Source organism: Triticum aestivum, chromosome 5D (assembly GCF_018294505.1).
Source record: "Triticum aestivum cultivar Chinese Spring chromosome 5D, IWGSC CS RefSeq v2.1, whole genome shotgun sequence".
Taxonomy (NCBI): Eukaryota; Viridiplantae; Streptophyta; class Magnoliopsida; order Poales; family Poaceae; genus Triticum; species Triticum aestivum.
In genome coordinates this window covers 471536665-471549032 of record NC_057808.1, presented here as the reverse complement: position 1 = coordinate 471549032, position 12368 = coordinate 471536665, and the positions used below count along the sequence as shown (strand labels likewise).

General features: G+C 45.6%; 1 protein-coding gene and 1 non-coding gene across 3 annotated transcripts; one reads left to right on the top strand and one right to left on the bottom strand.

The window, feature by feature from the left end:
- Positions 1-1825: 1825 nt before the first annotated feature.
- LOC123122876 (LRR receptor-like serine/threonine-protein kinase RPK2) lies at positions 1826-6824 on the top strand. Of its 2 annotated transcripts, none has more exons than XM_044543244.1 (4): positions 1826-5256; positions 5881-5945; positions 6196-6381; positions 6508-6824. In XM_044543244.1, exon 1 carries the CDS (start codon positions 2143-2145, stop codon positions 5209-5211), a length of 3069 nt encoding a protein of 1022 aa, XP_044399179.1. In that variant the 5' UTR covers positions 1826-2142; the 3' UTR covers positions 5212-5256; positions 5881-5945; positions 6196-6381; positions 6508-6824. The 2 variants fall into 2 exon arrangements, with proteins under 2 accessions (XP_044399179.1, XP_044399180.1); XM_044543245.1 differs by having other exon boundaries at positions 6196-6407.
- A 550-nt stretch (positions 6825-7374) lies between these two features.
- TRNAR-ACG (transfer RNA arginine (anticodon ACG)) lies at positions 7375-7447 on the bottom strand. Its single transcript has one exon. It is a non-coding gene; the product is annotated as a tRNA-Arg (tRNA).
- Between the last annotated feature and the right edge of the window lie 4921 nt (positions 7448-12368).

The following is a 12368-nucleotide window of genomic DNA, read 5'->3' as shown; positions in this document are numbered from 1 at the left end:
TTTTTACTTCTCAACATGTTATTGCTAATGTTGGGACGGTTCCTGTTGTTCCTGAGCTTGTTACACATAGTGTTGTTTTTAACACTGTGGCTGAATTGGATTGGACTAGAAGATGCGTGTTGACCCTAACGAGGGTACAAAAACCCCTCTTTAGGTTAAAACCGCTCATAATGTGGTTGATACCCCTGTGTCCATCCAAAAGGTAAACCGCTCTGAGATCCTCAAGCATGTGGGTGATTCTGGTCCTGAAATTGATGATAATGAAGTTTATTCGGAAGATGAAATGGAAGTATTTGGGGGGGCCGTTCTTGATGCTTTGGAAATGATGTCTATTGGAAAATCTGCCCAACTTGCTGCATATGATGTTCATGGCAGCTGTCTCCTGAAGGAGGTCTTGCGTGAGAAGAAACTTGTGTTAACACTAGCAAGTGGGGTCCAGTGGTTATACAAAGGTCTAATACCAGGAACCATGAGAGTGAAATCATCATGGCTAAAGTTGCTACCTACAAGATGAAGAAAATTTTGGAGCCCCTACTTTTGAAGGCAAGTCATATATTGAGTTTTCTTGCTCTACTTTGGGTAATCATGCATGTGCTCTTCATATTATTTTATTATTGGTAAAAAACTGCTATGATAAAACTAAAAGCATTAGTAACATGGTCACCCTGGAAAAATTAAGTTGTCTGGATTTTTCTACTCAAAACCCTGAGATATCTTTACCAAATGTGCTTGATGATGATAGTTTTTCTGAGACTAGAGTTTGTACTCTTGTTGTTTGCATTTTTGCTAAATATAGATCGGGGGCACTTTTAATTCTATAGTTTTGCCAGATAATGCAGCTAAGTCACAGCCTTGCGATCTGTCTCACCCCTTTAAGATATCATGATAGGAATGTTTTGAAACATACGTGGTTTAGGTCAAGATGGTAAAACACAGCGCCTCACAGACTTAATTACTATATACAAACTTGATTTTATTGGATTTCAAGAAACCAATCGTGAAATCATTGCCTATGGTTTCCTTCATAGTATTGTTGGTCACATGAATTACTCTCGTCACTTATTGCATGTTGTTAGTATTGTTGGAGGCATCTCGCTAGGGTGTTGACGGTGATGTCTTTGAGGTTGTTGGCTGTAGTAATAAAACTTATTCAAAGGAATTTTGGAGGATTCTAATCCTTAGGATTTCTTTTGCCTATATGGGTTGTTTGTTTCGTATCATCGCAAACCATATGAGTTTTTCCTTAGTATTCTTTGTACTGGATCAGTTGCAGTTAGTATGGATGAGAGGGAGTAGAAAACTTTTCATCCACTCCAACTTTTTTGAAAGAATCCTTTGTTTTTTTCGGTGCACGATCAAACATCCTCACAATCCCGTAGTACCGATGATGCCATGCCACTCTATTCCTACGTTTCTATTCCCGCGTTTGGGAAATCCCGTGACTCGAAGAGGCCGTTACTGTTTAGTCACAAAAAATGGGAACTGAGATGTTAAACATAAACTCTTTTTCCTAGTATAAAATAAAAAGTACTCCAGATCGGTGGTTCCAATGATGTGTGAAACCCTCCTACTGATCCTGCTTTAACCCCATCCACATCCCACCCAAAGAAAATGGGAGCATGGCAGGCAAGACCTGGTCAAAACCCAAAAGCATGGACGCTTGGTCAGGCACCGGCACCGGCAGCCACGCCCTCCCTCATCAGCAAACAAAACCCATCTTTCCGAGGGCAATACGGTCAACCTCCCTGTTCCAATCCCAAACGATTTAATAAATAAAAAATAAAGAAAGGGAGGACGAAGGGGGAATGAACGAATTATCAGTGGAGGGGCAGCGCGAGGACGGGAGAGGCGACGAGGAAAGTGCAGCGAAGGAAGCACCCACCGGAAGGGGAAGCGGAGGGAGGACCGGCACCAGCAGTCCAGCAGCACCAACCAAAAACGGAGGGAGACAACAGACAAGGCGCAGAAAAAATATCGCCTCCGCCCCCTCCGAGTCTCCCGATATCGCGCGCGCGCCCGGGCTCTTCTTCTTCCCCATGTGAGTTTGCCTTGCCCCTCCCCCTCCCTCGTCGGTCGTCGCCTCCGCTGCACCAACCACAGCACAGCACCCCCGGGCCGCCCGTCGCCTTCGGCTGGGCGGAGATGGTGGCCGCTCGCCGGAGCACCGCCGCCGTCCTGCTGCTCCTGCTGCTGCTCGCCGTCTCCGTCTCTTCCACGTCCCCGTCGCCACGTGGCCGGGAGCGGGACAGATCGGCGCTTCTCCGGCTCAGGGACGCCGTCCCCTCCTCCGAGCTGCTCCGCCGGTGGTCGCCGGGCGCGGACCACTGCTCCTGGCCGGGGGTCGCCTGCGATGCGAGGTACCGGGTCGTCGCCCTCCACGTGCCCTCCAGCTTCCCGCGCGGGAGCGGGAGCGGGATCGCCGGCCAGCTGCCCACGTCGGTGGGGCTCCTCACCGAGCTCAAGCAGCTCTCCCTGCCCTCCCTCGGCCTTTTCGGCGAGATCCCCGCGGAGATCTGGCGGCTGGAGAAGCTTGAGGGGGTCAACCTCGCCGGGAACTCGCTCCGGGGCGCTCTCCCGGGCGCCTTCCCGCCGCGGCTGAGGGTGCTCAACCTCTCCTCCAACGCGCTCAGCGGCGAGATCCCTGCCTCCCTCTGCAGCTGCACGGAGTTGAAGTTCTTGGATCTTTCTGGCAACCGGCTCAACGGGTCCGTGCCAGCGGTCGTCGGCGGCCTCCCCAGGTTGAGGCAGCTCGACCTGTCCCGGAACCTTCTTGCGGGGAGCATCCCCTCTGCTCTGGGGAGCTGCACACAGCTCCGCTCGTTGCGCCTCTTCTCCAATATGTTGGACGGTTCCATCCCACCAGAGCTTGGACGACTGAGCAAGCTGCGGGTTTTGGACGTATCGGGTAACAGATTGAGCGGTCTGGTGCCCAGGGAGCTAGGGAATTGCTCGGGTTTGTCCGTTCTCGTGTTGTCGAGCCAGTTTGATGCAGTGAAACCACATGAGTTCAATCTCTTTGAGGGAGAGCTTCCGGAGAGTGTGACAGCTTTGCCAAAGCTTAGGTTGTTATGGGCGCCGAAGGCAGGCCTGCAAGGAAATCTCCCAAGCAATTGGGGAATCTGCCATAGTTTGGAGATGGTTAATCTCGGAGGTAATTTACTTGCTGGAGTGATACCGAGGGAGCTAGGGCAGTGTAGAAACCTCAAGTTTCTCAACCTCAGTTCCAATAGATTGTCCGGTTCGCTTGATAAAAATCTTCATCTGCATTGTATGGATGTGTTTGATGTCAGTGGCAACAAACTCTCAGGCTCAATTCCAGCGTCTGTGAACAAAGAGTGTGCATCGCAGCAACCGCTGGATGGCGTGACATCTGGCTATTCTTCACCCTTCATGTCCCGAGCTGTAGCAGAGCTATCACTGGGTTACTGTGAATCAGGAGAGTGTTCGGTTGTATACCATAATTTTGCGAAGAACAAGTTTGGAGGCCGTCTTACATCCTTGCCACTTAGTGCAGACAGATATGGAAACAGGACCTTGTATGCATTAATTCTTGATCACAATAACTTCACTGGATCATTGGCTGCAATTCTGTTGGAACAGTGCAGCAACTTAAATGGTTTGATCGTCAGCTTCCGAGACAACAAGATATCTGGTGAGCTCACAGAAGAAATCAGCTCAAAATGTCATGCCATCAGAGTTTTGGTTCTAGCCGAGAATCAAATTTCAGGAGTGTTGCCTGCTAACATTGGTCTGTTGGGTGCTCTTGTAAAGATGGACATTAGCAAAAACTTTTTGGTGGGTCAAATACCTGCCAGTTTGAAAGAGCTCAAGAGCTTGAAATTTCTCTCGTTAGCCGCAAACAATATCAGTGGTCAGATACCGTCCTCTTTGGGGCAATTGGAATCGCTGGAGGTTTTAGATCTCTCATCTAATTCTCTGTCTGGGAATGTCCCTAGTAATGTTGTGACACTGAGAGGTCTCACGACACTTCTGCTGAACAATAATGAGCTCTCTGGAAACATTGCCGATCTTACCCCTTCAGTATCAATGGCTGTTTTTAACATTTCATTCAATAACTTGGCTGGGCCGTTGCATTCGAATGTGCGAGCACTCAGTGAGAATGAGGCTAGTCCAGAACCTGAGAATACACCCAGCGATGGCGGAGGCTTCACCAAAATAGAGATTGCCTCAATAACCTCAGCATCAGCGATTGTTGCAGTTCTCTTGGCCCTGATCATCCTTTACATTTACACTCGTAAATGTGCATCAAGACCATCAAGGCGTTCTAACAGGAGAAGGGAAGTGACTGTTTTTGTGGATATTGGTGCTCCTTTGACATATGAGACCGTTGTACGCGCTGCTGGCAGTTTTAATGCAAGCAATTGCATTGGAAGTGGTGGCTTTGGAGCAACATACAAAGCTGAGATTGCACCAGGCATTCTGGTGGCAATAAAGAGGCTCGCTATTGGAAGGTTCCAAGGTATTCAGCAGTTCCAAGCAGAGGTGAAAACTCTTGGAAGGTGTCGGCATGACAATCTTGTAACACTCATAGGGTACCACCTCAGTGATTCAGAGATGTTTCTAATATACAATTTTCTGCCCGGCGGTAACTTGGAAAGGTTCATACAAGAAAGGGCAAAGAGACCAATTGATTGGAGAATGCTTCACAAAATTGCTCTAGATGTTGCACGTGCACTTGCATACCTTCATGATAACTGTGTCCCACGTATTCTGCACCGGGATGTGAAGCCAAGCAACATCTTGCTTGACAATGAGTACACCGCATACCTTTCTGATTTTGGATTAGCAAGACTACTTGGGAATTCAGAAACTCATGCAACCACCGGTGTCGCGGGTACTTTTGGATATGTTGCTCCAGAGTATGCGATGACTTGCCGTGTTTCTGATAAGGCTGATGTGTACAGCTATGGAGTTGTACTGCTTGAACTTATTTCAGACAAGAAAGCACTGGACCCTTCCTTTTCTCCGTATGGAAATGGATTCAACATAGTTGCTTGGGCTTGCATGCTTCTGCAGAAGGGCCGAGCTCGTGAGTTCTTCATAGAAGGGCTGTGGGATGTGGCTCCGCATGATGACTTGGTTGAGATTCTGCACCTCGGTATCAAGTGCACTGTGGACTCTCTTTCTTCTAGGCCCACAATGAAGCAAGTTGTTCGGCGACTAAAGGAACTCAGGCCGCCCTCTTACTAGGATTTGCAACTCTAGTATGACATACGTCTCAAGACTGAGAGTAAGGTAAATTGAGCAAACTTTCCTGGAAGTTCATTTTGTTTAACTTCTCAACCAAAAATTGATGGATATGAATACGTTTTTTTGGTGGTGCAGTATTTATATCGCATGCAACTGTATTTTAGGAACTGTGAATGCACATAAAAGACAAGTTCTGAATAAATCTTCTCATTTGGTATTTTTGCTCAACTGCTCGTGTTTGAATGCTGTTAATTTATGTTGTCCGTAGTTTGATCATATTGTTTTCTCTTGTCAACCTATAATATATCTGCCCCTATTAAATTGTTTGGTGTTCACATACATGGAGTATCTAGCTTGCTTAATACAATTTTGGAAATAGGCGCAATAGCTTTCTGGTAGAAGTATGTCATGATTCATAATCCTATGAAATTGATGTGAGAGGCTGTACCATTTGTGAGTTTTTGTGATCTCCATCTTTCATTTGTATTCCGATCATTATTGGTACTTCAACAAACTTAGTGCACTCGAAACTTGAACTTAAAACTGGTGATCACTAGCAACCATAATTAATTCCTTTATGTTAACTATGTATGCTAGACTGTTCTATGGCCCTTTTGTTAAGAAACAATGTTTTTTATGGATACTTGATGAACAAATTTGTGCCTGCAGAAAGCAACCGCAGTATCAGAGGGATGAATTCGTTGATCCTGATCAACAGATGATTTGCTGTTAAAGTAAGTCTATATTCCTTCCGCATGGTTCGTACATAGGCTATATATAATTGACTGGTTCTTCTAGATGATATTGAAATGTTGATGCTACATGCCAATTTTCGGTTGCATTATTTTATAAAATATGGTGCTGTTAGTTATTTGGAATGGAAAACTATGAATGCACGTTTGTGATAGGTTTATTTATTCGGCACACCATGAATCCATGGCATCTTTTCTATTAAGTACTGAAGCTCTGATTTCCTGCATGTAGGCTGTTGAGGATTCTGTTTGACCACAACTGCCAAGGATACTCCTGGTATCCATGTCATGTCCTCCAGTCATGTGGTCGGTGACCAGCATCATGTGCAAGATTGGATTACTGCACGGCATAGCGGTGCCGCTGAAATGGCCGCTCGAAGGGACTCCGAGGGGAAGTACTGCTGCGCCTAGCATCACTGTACGTAACAACCTTCCCCTGAAATGGTATATCCTGGTTTCCTGCCATGACATCTGCCCCCTCGAGGGTTCTTGTGTACAGTTTTTTTTTAACATGGTTGCGCCCTTCTTCCCCCTCCCTTTGCAGCGATGTGATGCTATGAAAACAATTGCTCGTCGTCGTTCAGCGGCCTTGCTGGAGTTCTGTCGCAATCCACGAAACACAGTAAAAGCCTTGTCCAGTGGCCTCCGTGGAAGAAAATGGGAACCAGAGCAAGGCCATATGATGAAGCTCATCATTCAACTATTGGTGGCCGGAGCGCAGGGATTTTATTATCAAAAGTCGCTGATTAGTTAACATGTTGCTTTTCAGAAGCCTTTGTAACATCATATCGTTTCCTTGCTGCTTTCTGTTAAAAGAAAAAGCAGGGCCATGTGGCCTTTTACATCTTCATCTAAAAAATAGTGCGTATCATTTCCTACACTTACAGCAACCGACAGATAATTTGAGTATTCTGGGCAGAGCAGCGCGCAGTAGTGGCATGCTTCAAACGGACGACAGATGCATAATATTGACAGTGAAGGGGAAAAAATTAGCTGAGTGAAGGAAATATCTGATGATATATTGAACAGAAGGTGGTACATAGTTCAAAAAAATGTGAAGGAAGAAAACCAAAATATTCTACTCCGCTGCTTCAAACGGACGACAGATGCATAATATTGACAGTGAAGGGGAAAAGACGACAGATGCATAATATTGACAGTGAAGGGGAAAAAATTAGCTGAGTGAAGGAAATATCTGATGATATATTGAACAGAAGGTGGTACATAGTTCAAAAAAATGTGAAGGAAGAAAACCAAAATATTCGACTCCGCTGCTTCAAACGGACGACAGATGCATAATATTGACAGTGAAGGGGAAAAAATTAGCTGAGTGAAGGAAATATCTGATGATATATTGAACAGAAGGTGGTAAATAGTTCAAAAAAATGTGAAGGAAGAAAACCAAAATATTCGACTCCGCTGGGGATCGAACCCAGAATCTCTGGTTTCGTAGACCAGCGCCTTATCCATTGGGCCACGGAGTCCTTGATGCTGATTTCTCACATCTCCACTCCAACACCATGATCACGAAAGTATGCTCAAGGATCGGTTTGATTTAGACGTGCGAGATGCTATTGCAATAAATACGATAGGTATCGGGTGTTGTGGCACGTGCGGTTGGATCGAGAGACAGGTAGGCCATCAGCTTTTGATGAGCCGAGTGAAGGCGGCGGCGCGAGCACCACAAGTCCACAAGCAACCTACCTGTAGAACTATGCGAAAAAAAAAACCTACCTGTAGAACGGCACCCCACTTGCCTTGTGGTGACTTTGCGTGGCCGGATCTACCGTTTGCCTCTTTCGATCAAGTGGCTGGCTGAGGCCCGAGTGATGGCTTGTTGCGGTAGGAGAGTTTATTTTTATCACTGAACTATATATGGTTAAGAATGCGGGCAGGAAATATACCTGGGCCAATAACCAGGATAACCTTGTCATGGCTGCTTTAGAAAGGGTTTTTATAAGCTTTTAGATGGCTGGGCTGGTCCCACCATTGTAGGAGGTGATTATAATTTGATTAGAGTTGCTGAGGATAAGAATACAGGCCTGATTAACCAGCATTGGGCTGATCTATTCAATGACTGGATTAATAAATTTGGGCTCATTGAGATTAAGAATGCGGGCAGGAAATATACCTGGGCCAATAACCAGGATAACCTTGTCATGGCTGCTTTAGATAGGGTTTTTGTTTCTGCTGACTGGGAAAGGCTCTTCCCTGCTAGCCAGGTTAAAGCTCTGCCTAGGATTGGGAGTGATCATACCCCCCCTTATTTTCAATACTGATGCCATAGCTATTCCCAGGAATAAAGTCTTTAGATTTGAGAAATGGTGGCTAGAGGTTCATGGTTTTGATGAGATTGTTCACAAAGCTTGGAACACTGATTGTCACTACTCCTCTGCTATTGATATCTGGCAGTTTAAAATTAGAAACACTAGGAAAGCCACAAAAGGGTGGAGCCTCAATTATGAGGCCTCTCAGAACAAGGCTAAGCAAGCTCTGGTTGCTGAATACAATTGTTTAGATATTCTTGCAGAATCCCAACCTCTTTCCCCTGATGCTAAAGCTAGAGTGAAAATGATTGCAGGTGAGCTAAATGACACATGGAAGAAAGAGGAAATCAAGGCTAGGCGGAGAGCTAGAGAGAGGGACATCAAAGAGGGGGACCTGAACTCTGACTACTTTCAAGCCCTGGCCAATCAGAAGAGGAGGAAGAAGCATATAGCTGTTCTGGAAACTGGTGATGGCCCAGTGGAAAACACTGAAGGTATCATTTCTAGTGCAGTTGCCTATTATAAGAATCTTTTTGGTTACTCCCCTTCCATTAATTTAAGTTTGTTAGATGACTTTTGGGACCAGTCCAGTATGGCCACTGCTGAACATATTGCTTACCTTCAAAAACCTTTTTCTGAAGAAGAAATTAAAAATGCAGTGTTCGGCTCTTATGCTGAAGGTGCCCCTGGCCCAGATGGTTTTCCTTTTCTGTTTTATCAACATTTTTGGGATCTCATTAAGAGTGATCTTTTTGCACTTTTCAGAGATTGGGAAAAGGGTGAGTTAGATTTATATAGACTCAATTTCTCCCTTCTGACTCTTGTTCCAAAAGAACCTAATGATGTCTCTCTGGACAGATTCAGACCCCTAGCCATGATCAATTGCAGCTTCAAGATCTTTGCTAAGTGTGCTGCTAATAAGTTTGGCCCAGTTTGCAATGACTTGATTTCTCCTAACCAAACTGCTTTTATTAAAGGTAGGTTTATTTTAGAAAGTTTTGTTGCAGCCCATGAGGTGGTGCATGCCGTAGCTAGTAACCACCTGCAGGGTTTTTGCTTTAAGCTTGACTATGAGAAAGCATATGACATGGTTAATAGAGATTTTTTATTAAATATGCTTGGAAGGAGAGGGTTTGGTCCTAAATGGATATATAAATTAGGTTCTCTGCTTCACAATGGTTCTTTTGGGGTCAGGATTAATGACACCAATAGTGAGTTTTTCATTACTGGCAAAGGTGTGAGACAGGGTGACCCTGCCTCCCCTTTGCTTTTTAATCTTGCCGCTGATGTATTCACTAGAATACTAGCAAAGGCAGCCAACCAGTAATTGATTGCTGGGGTTTTCCCTCCTTCAAACCCAGCTGGTGTTTTTAGCATGCAATATGCTGATGACACTTTGCTGTTTCTTGATAATAACTTAGATCATGCTAGGAATTTAAAGTGGTTGCTTGCTTGTTTCGAGCAACTATCTGGCATGAGGATCAACTTTCATAAGTGTGATCTGGTTCCTATCAATATAGATAGGGATGATGCTATTAGTTTTGCCCAGTCTCTAGGCTGTAAATTGAGTACTTTTCCTATTAAGTACCTCAGTGCCCCTCTTCATTATACTAAACTTAGAAGAGAGGATCTCCAGCCTATGGTGGACAAAATTATCAAGAGGGCTGTTGGCTAGAGAGGGAGACTCCTCTCTTTTGGTAAGAGGCTGATTCTAGTCCAAGCTTGCCTGGCCAACATCCCTTCTTACCTCATGGGTTATATCAAGTTCCCCAAGTGGGCTATTAAGCTCATCAACTCTCAACTAGCTCATTGCTTTTGGGATGATTATGAAGTTCATCACAAATATCATCTGGCTAGCTGGGGGTCTTTGACTATGAAGAAAGCCTATGGAGGCCTGGGGATTACTAACCTCTCTTATATGAATTTATGCCTATTAGCCTCTTGGGGTCAGTAGATATAATAAAGATGAGGGGAAGATCTGGAAAAATATTATAGATGCTAAATACAACACCCAGTCCCCCAACATTTTTACTTGCCCCTCCCTAGGTGCCTCTCCCTTTTGGAAGGGTGTCCTCTGGGCTGCCCAAGCTACCAAGTTTGGGTATTCCTAGAGTATTGGTAATGGCAAGAAAGTTAGATTTTGGGAGGATCATTGGTTTGGTTCGGCCCCCCTAGCTACTCTCTATTGGGATTTATACAAACTTGCCAATGAGCATGATTGCACCATAGAGAAAGTGTGGGATGGTTCTAACCTTAAAATCACCTTCAGGAGATGTTTCTCCAAAGAGCTTCTCTCTCTTTGGTTTGAGCTCTTGGAGATTGCTAAATCTATTGTTTTTTCTGAGGCAGAAGACTCATTAGTCTGGAATCTTAATTCCAGTGGGGTTTATTTTGTTAAATCTTTATATAATGTAGTTAATTTTAGGGGTGTGTTGCCTAATAACACCCCTGTGGTTTAGAATATTAAGGTACCTGCCAGGATTCATATCTTTCTTTGGTTGGTGGTCAAGAACAAGATTCTAACTAGAGACAACTTGGGTAAAAGGCAAAGTGTTTTTGACGCTACTTGCCCCTTTTGTTTGATCAATGAATCCTGCCATCATTTATTTTTTGGCTGTGGCATTGCGATTGAATTCTGGAAGAACATAGCCAGTATTACTAGATATAAAGGGTCAGCCAATATGTTATCTATTGCAGACTGCTGGTCTGGAGGAAATAAAATGGCTGCTATTAATATCATTCATGCAGCCAGTCTTTGGGCCATCTAGAATACCAGGAATGATTTTGTCTTTAATCGAGTCAAATGGACTAATATACAGGTACTCTGGCGCAAGACTGCCTCATACGCTGCTCGATGGGAACCGCTTGCTGCAGACCCTGTTAAAAAACAAGTCCAGGACATGGTGCGGGAGTTGGAGATCCTGATTAGAGCTCCGTTACCGCTGCTATGGCCGGATCCAGGCTAAGGAACTATGGCGGGCTTCGTCTATTTAGTTTTAGTTTCTGGCCTCTCTTTCTGGAAAGAGGTGACTAGTCTTTGTCCTAGCAAGTACTCCTGTTGCTGAGCCTGAGGCTTTTCCCATGTAATAGCTAGGTAGCTAGTCGCGTTTTTTTTCCTCTACTGTTGGGGATATAACTAATGGGTATGACCCGCCCCGAAGGGGCCGGGTTATACCAACCACGGTTCATATCATGAAGCCCATAAAGATGTTTAAGAGGGCGGTTCACTATGAAGACTCGTTTGAAGGCCCAGAGCCCATAGGCGATTTAAAGCCCATAAGTGTAAACCGCCATGTATGTATGACTTGTATTGTAAGGCATGTATATTTGGTCACCGAGCCGGACATGTTGTTATGAGCCGGCCGGGACTCTGTAAGCCGCGGGGCGTCAACCTGTGTATATAAAGGGACGACCCGGCGGCGGTTTAGGGAAGGAGAGAACAGATCGAAAGCTAGGTCAAGCGTATTCACTCCCTGGTAATCGAAGCATAAGTAATACCACCTCCAACTGGATTAGGCCTTTACCTTCACCACAAGGGGCCGAACCAGTATAACTCCCGTGTCCTTTGTCCCGTTTAACCCCTTTAAGCTAACCTAGTGCGATGGCTCCACGACTAAGTCCTCACACTAGGACATCTGCCGTGACAATTCCACGACAGTTGGCGCCCACCGTGGGGCTGGCGCACGGTGGTTTCGAGTTCTTAAAGGGCAACTTCGAAGGGATCAAGGGATATGCTGTGGGCCGGATGACCAAGAGTCATCGTGGCAAGCTCTACATCGACGATGCAGGCTGGGGCCCTGAAGCCGGCTCAATTGAGTACGGGTACCGGGTCCCCTTCGGTGGAATCCACGTCTTCATCGAAAAAATCGGCGAACCGGGCCCTGAGCCGGACATCTGCACCGACATCATCGAGACGGCTCAACGTGCGAAACCTGACCGAGTTCAGCCCGCCGTGAAACGTGCCTTCGTGAGATTCATCCATGGGGCAGAATTTGAGGAAGGATCCATGTCTGGCGGTGAGACGGCCATCTATTCTGATGGTGAGTCATCCACGGGCGAGACTACTTCATTGTATCAACTGCAGGACGACAGGCTTGGGGGCTGTTCCGATGGCGACAGTGTTCTGGACCCCTATGAG

Excerpts from the sequence above, each read along its gene's own strand:
- LOC123122876 (XM_044543244.1), top strand. The coding sequence starts at position 2,143 with ATGGTGGCCGCTCGCCGGAGCACCGCCGCCGTCCTGCTGCTCCTGCTG.